This window comes from Centrocercus urophasianus, unplaced genomic scaffold (genome assembly GCF_019232065.1).
Source record: "Centrocercus urophasianus isolate 14NV4802_14NV808 unplaced genomic scaffold, USGS_Curo_1.0 seq_12, whole genome shotgun sequence".
NCBI classification, from domain to species: Eukaryota; Metazoa; Chordata; class Aves; order Galliformes; family Phasianidae; genus Centrocercus; species Centrocercus urophasianus.
Genome location: NW_024884364.1, coordinates 30,331,175 through 30,337,869, shown reverse-complemented (window position 1 = coordinate 30,337,869; position 6,695 = coordinate 30,331,175). Strand labels below are relative to the sequence as shown.

The 6,695-nt window shown below is 44.2% G+C and overlaps 1 protein-coding gene across 1 annotated transcript; it reads left to right on the top strand.

Annotated features, from left to right (window-relative positions):
• The first annotated feature begins 1,823 nt into the window (after positions 1 to 1,823).
• Positions 1,824 to 2,531, top strand: CLDN14 (claudin 14). Its single transcript, XM_042810651.1, has one exon. It carries the CDS (start codon positions 1,824 to 1,826, stop codon positions 2,529 to 2,531), a length of 708 nt encoding a protein of 235 aa, XP_042666585.1.
• Positions 2,532 to 6,695: the final 4,164 nt, after the last annotated feature.

The following is a 6,695-nucleotide window of genomic DNA, read 5'->3' as shown; positions in this document are numbered from 1 at the left end:
AGAGCTCTTCACCTAGCACATGGTGGGAACAGAAACCAAACATTCAGTGCTTCTGGTGACAACCACCTGCTTACTCTCGCTGTGCACCTCCATGCTGTGCTTGGGCATAATGTTTGCCATGCTACATTGCAGTACCTTGTGACAGCTGTTACAGAGAACAGTATGCAGTGCACCCTTACCTCAGAGAGACTGTGCCATACCCACTAGAAAAAGGATTTTTGAGAGAAACCCTCTGCATTTTTCTCACTGCTTGCCAATTGGGCAAATTACTTCCACAACCACACACAACAGGTTATTTTTGTGTAAGCATTAGATACAGAGTGTCTGAAATGAGTCCTAAAATGTGCCACTCTAAAGCAAAGCTGGTCTTAAGTTTTGCAAGGGGCTGGTACCCATCCAACACCGCTTCCTTCCCACTATATGTCCGCACCAAGAAGATGCTCTCCATACCAAAGAGAAAGAGCATGTCTGAGCACAAGTCTCCAGGTCTGTAGGACTGCCAAACCCATGCACTCTCCATACGTTTCAATTTTTTTCCAGTCATCTGGTGCAAAGTCTAAGGTGGATTCTGGGTTGTTAGAGATGCTGCATGTTTTTATTACGCAGAGATCAGTGCCTGTCATGATGTCATCTGGAGACAAAAATTGCAGTCCTGCCTCATTAGTGAGATAAGGTGAATGTAAACCAGCTTTTGCTTCCCTCACTCTACTTGTTCCAACAGTCTTCATTAGTTTCAGCAGATGCTTTCCTCCCTTTCCCTGCAAAAACTTAGGCTTTCCCCACAAACAGACATCAGGTCTTTTGCAGGATTGGAGCCTAAATTTGTTTCTGTTTCTGAATTCCAAGTTGGATTTTGATGCAACTGTTATTTTATATATTAAAATATCAGGTTTCTGCCCACACACAAAATACATGATGTATAACAGACCTTTCAAGACAGCCATTGGAACAGGCCACTTAACTGCGATTTATACCAAAGGAAGAGTTCCTATTCCTTGCTTTTCAGATGGAATTTATATATGACAAAACTGTGAAGGTGTTGCTCCTCAGAAGCTCCAGAATGTACATCTGGTTTCACATGCTGTCATTTAGCCCACAACCTAAAATCATAAGCTGAGTCTCCACAGAGGCTAATGAAAATTACTCCCCTTTGAGCTGCTTTATTAAAATGCAACCTCAAGAATTACTGGCAAGTCAGGAAAGAGGCTTTAATCCAATACTTGTTATCCTCTTCCACAGGTTTTAAATCATTCTCGCTGCTCCCCAGTTTGAGCAAATACACCCTCATTGTTTTTGTAGTCCTGCTGTGACCTTCTGGGAACGTTTTCATCGTGTAAAGCAACCTGCAGCTCCCTACTTTATAAATCTCACTCATTCTGAGTGTTAACACCAGCTAATTCTCTGCTTTAGGAGGAAATCATGTTTGCTTTAGTGAAGAGTCTGCTGGGAAGAAGAATATTTCAATTTAAAATATTTTTTTCCATTTCATAAATTGTCTCGAGTTTTTTTCCCAGTGGGCAATAGAAGCCTGTTTATATACGCGGAGAGGGAAGCTTGCTTTCCCATTACTTCCACAAAAATACGATTAACAGCGATAACTATGCTAATTATTGCACTAACCGCACTTGGAAGGCACCTTACTGGCTGGAGAGGGAATGCATTTGGGTAATAATTAACTTCTTTTTTCCTCAATTACCTTTTATTAGGAGAGTGGAAGGTGTCAAGGTAAAACAGCTGCATATCTTCCAAGAAAAGCCCATGTTTTCCGAAGGAATTCAAGCGGAGGTGCTTTATTAAGGGAACCGCTCAGGACAAACATTAGCATGGCAAGCACGGCCGTTCAGTTACTTGGCTTCTCTCTCAGTCTGCTCGGCCTAATTGGGACACTAATTGCTACTATTCTGCCTCACTGGTGGCGAACAGCGCATGTGGGCACCAATATTATAACAGCTGTGGCGTACATGAAAGGGCTCTGGATGGAGTGCATCTGGCACAGCACAGGCATCTATCAGTGCCAAGTGCACCGCTCGCAGCTCGCGCTGCCGCCTGACCTCCAGGCAGCCCGTGCCATGATGGTAATTTCCTGCATCCTTTCTGCTCTGGCTTGCGTGATCGCCGTCGTCGGTATGAAGTGCACGCACTGCGCCAAAGGGACCTCTGCCAAAGCCTCCATCGCGGTCTCCGGAGGGATTGTTTTCATCCTGGCTGGTCTCATTTGCCTGGTACCCGTTTCCTGGACCACTAACGACGTCGTTACAGATTTCTACAACCCACTGCTTCCCCAGGGGATGAAGTACGAGATAGGCCAAGCTCTGTACTTGGGCTTTGTCTCTGCATCACTGACCATCCTCGGCGGTGCCCTGCTCTGCACCTCGGGCCAGTGCAGCACAGACCAGGCTCCACAGCAGCTGCGGCACTGCAGCAGCAGGACGGCTCCCTCCTGCAGACCACCAACTGCCTACAAGGGAAACCACGCTTCTTCCCTGACATCTGCTTCCCATAGCGGCTACAGATTGAATGACTATGTGTGAGTTCCCTTGAGCAGCCTGTGGGATGCAGCTGCATCAGAGTTTCTGCATGGCATAAGACAAAGCTAAGATGATTTTTAATTTATAAGGGTAACAATACAAAGTTTACTGTTGTTTTTTCCTTTCCTTTCCTTTCTTTCCATAGAAAGAAAGAATTTGAATCCAGAACTGCTCGCTTCAATGCACGGAAAATAAATGCAAAGAGAACTGTGATACTCCACGGACTGCAAATACCTGCCTACTTCAAGCTGGGGTTTTGCATGCAGGGCAGTTCAAGAGCAGTTTTGCTCTAAAAATAGTGTTTGAGCTTGTAGTTTCTGCCCTGCAACAAGTACGAACTGGCCACAATTTCTTACTTGAACAGTGTTCCCACAAAAGAAGATGCAGTTTTGCCTAAAACACATTGTCATGGCAAAGCACAGAAGTGATTTCCTGTTGAGTTTCTTATTTCCATAACGTGTGACATCTCACTGTGACAAGTTAGTTGTTCGACTTCTTCACTTTTTTTTTGTAGTGCTCAGAAATTTTAATACTAATAAAACCCATGTATTTGATAGCATGTTGTAGCCAACATTTTAAAAGTTTCTGCAATGTTTTTACCTCATAAAAATGAGATTGCAATACTTTTTTGAAATACAATGGAAACAAACCTTTTCAGTTGATCACAGAGTGATAGCATGGTTTGAGTTGGAAGGGAGCTCTAAGATCATCTAGTTCCAACCCCGTGCTATAGGCAGGGATACCTCACTCTAGACCATGTTGCTCAAAGCCCCATCCAACCTGGCCTTGAAAGCTTACAGGGATGGGATATCCACAACCTCACTGAGCAACCTATTCCAGGGTCTCACCACTCTCACAGTAAAGATTTTCTTCCTAGTATCTAGTCTATCAGCTACAGGGTTCTTGAAATACGAGCAATAGAAAAAAAGTACACATTTGATTTTAAACTCCAATTAAAGGTGGAGAAAAAATAATTAAATAATTTTTAGAAATTGCCACAGAATAGACATTTGATTCCTTAGGAGATATGATACTGTGAATATCCATGAATTCTGCAGATTAGAAAAACAGCTTTTAGAATGCTATCTCCCAAATACCATGTGATTAACATAACCTCTTAGGCTCAGTCCCAGTGCTTTTTGCCTGAGATCTTGACTGAAGATGCATTAAGCATGGGGAAATACTGCCCTGCTGGGCCTTGGCACAAAAAGAAACCTCCATGCTAGAAGAGATTGCACTCAGGGATTGTAAGCACTGCCTTCCAGGAGGAATATAAGATGAAGAAAATCCTGATAAAATGCAATAGTTCACCTTTGTATTCAAACAATTGAGAAAAATAAATGAGCACTTCATATTACAGTGAAGACCAGTACAAAACGTACTACGTGACCACAGTATAAAACCATCAAAACCATAGAAGCCCTCCATTCCTGCTAGCCCCACAGGGTTGTACATCCCTCTGGAACAACATACAGACCAACACACTGACATTTAACAGGGCTGAGAAAAGCACTTCCAACAACTGTGAGGTGGTGCACTTCATTTGGCCAAAAGCCTGTGTGCAGTTACGTTATCACTGGGCAGCGCCTCCAGAACTGGGAGTCTTTCAGCACGTCCCATGTTCTCACCCTGAACCTTCCTTTCCGTGGTTGATTACCGGCCTTTTCTTTAATGTTGATTTGAATTTTGACAGAGTGTTTTTCAGCATCGAAGCCAGTCATCGTCATCACTGCTTTTAAAAAATGAAATGACATTTTAAAGCAATTTGCTGAGAGCAACAATCACAAAAAGGATGTGGGGCCGGGCTCTGGCACTGGAGTGGTAAAAGACCAGTGTTTTATGAACTGCAGGTATTACATATGATGTGAAAAAAAGGTTGTACAGAAACCTCACTAACACTGAAAACAACTTAATAACAGATTTGGGGATGCAAGGAATGGATTAAAAAACTGCCTTAGACAATGGATTCTTAGTTACGGTGAAGTAAAATTGCTCATAGTCTATTGCACATTTTCTGGGATGCTTTTTTAGGGGGAAAGGTAGCCTAATAAAAGGTGGCCAGTTACGTAGGGCTTTTTCTGTGTTTATGCTACGGTAGATCTAGCCAAGTGATTATGATATCAACTTTGAACAAGATATTTGGACAGCCATGAATACTGGAACGCAAGTCCAAGTCCAGGAAATGGGCTTGTGTGTCATTAGGTAGTATGTTTGCTATATACTGATAAATTATTTCACTTGCCAAGATGTTTGTGTAGTGGGAATGCTCATGTGTAGTGCTATTCTTACTGCACAAATTCCCAGCCAAATAGGTTACGTGATAGTTGTAAGAACTGGCAAAAATACCTGGAAGTGCTCTGATGTCAATAAAGAAAGTGAAATGGTTTGTTTCACGGGGTGCTGTGAACCAGTGGATCCTATCCCCTGCTAGAATCAACATATGTTTCTGTTTCTTTTTTCTTCTTTTTTTTTTCTTTTTCTTTTTAAGCTGTCATTTGGAGCAGTCTTATCCACTCTAGCAGCATGAAAGGTCTGGCAGCAAGCAGGCAGGTCACAGAATCACAGAATCACAGAATCACCCGGGTTGGAAGGGACCTCAAGGATCATGTAGTTCCAACCCCCCTGCCTAGCAGGGCCACCAAACACACACATTCAGATCAGGTTGCCCAGGACCCTGTCCAACCTGGCCTTAAACACATCCAAGGACGGGGCATCCACAACCTCCCTGGGCAGCCCGTTCCAGGGCCTAACCACTCTCCTTGTATAGAACTTCCCCCTAACATCCAACCTAAATCTTCCCTCCTTCAACTTCGATCCATTTCCCCTAGTCCTGCTGTTGTCAGCCCTTTTGAAGAGTTTACTCCCCTCGTGGGTGTAGGTTCCCTTCAGGTATTGATAGGCTGCAATGAGGTCACCCCGCAGCCTTCTCTTCTCCAGGCTGAACAAGCCCAACTCCCTCAGCCTGTCCTCATAGGGGAGGTGCTCCAGCCCCCTGATCATCTTAGTCGCCCTCCTCTGGACCCTTTCCAAAATCTCTATGTCTTTCTTGTACTGAGGGCTCCACACCTGGACACAGTACTCCAGATGGGGCCTCACAAGAGCCGAGTAGAGAGGGACGATCACCTCCCTGTCCCTGCTGACCACCCCTCTCCTGATGGAGCCCAGGATCCCATTTGCCTTTCGAGCTGCCAGAGCGCACTGCTGGCTCATGTTCAGAGGAGCCCTCTGATGAGCCCTTGGATGAGGTCACTGAGACCTCATCCAAGGGCTGAATTCCCGGTGCCTTCACCTTCCTGAATAACCCCTCAGCCATCAGTGGCATCCAAGTGTAAAAGACTGCCAAGGACAGGCTGAGTTGCCTTGATATCGTCTCATAGAATGTGTGTAACTCTGATTCAGGTCATCACAAACAGCCAAATATAAATAAGGGAACAGAAGAGAAAAAAATTATTTAGTTGTTGCTAGAAATGGTTTAATAGTTCAAGGGAGGAAAATGCATCATTCTTTTACGACTGAACCTGTGGGATTAAAACCATGAGCATCCTTGCCAAACAGTATTCCACCACCTCCCTTCATTTGCAGAAGAAAGATCTGACCAGCAGGCTATAGAGACAGACTGATCTATTGGCATGAAGCCTGGACAGGAGGCAGGCACAGAGGCAAACCTAGGCTCTAGATGCAAGGTAGGTGCTTGGGCAGTGATTAACTTTTTGGTAAAATCAACACACATCAGTCTTTGGCCCTGAAGACACTGTTATGTTCAAACCTGCCCATCTGCACAGTGGAGGCCAAAAGATCATGATATAGAAGGGTTACACAAAGCAGCACCTGGGATATGCAGTGCTGCTCGCAGACTCAAAACCAGACTGGGCAGAGAGAAGCTCTTTGGGTTGACCAGTGTGTTTGTTTTAGGTTCTCCACAGTGCCTAGCACAAGCACTAGAGTAATGTATATGGCAAACCATAGGAACAGTAACTCATTTCCTCAAGAATTGCATCTGAGTTAATAATATGAAGAAATGAGTTAGAAGTTCCAGTAGTCTAAGACAAAAGTTATCAGATCATTTCTACAATTAGCTGTTAATTAGGGACTTTCAATTTGTCTGGTTCTGGTGCTTCCAACACAAGAAGGACATGGAGCTGTTGGACCAGGTCCAGAGAAGGGCCA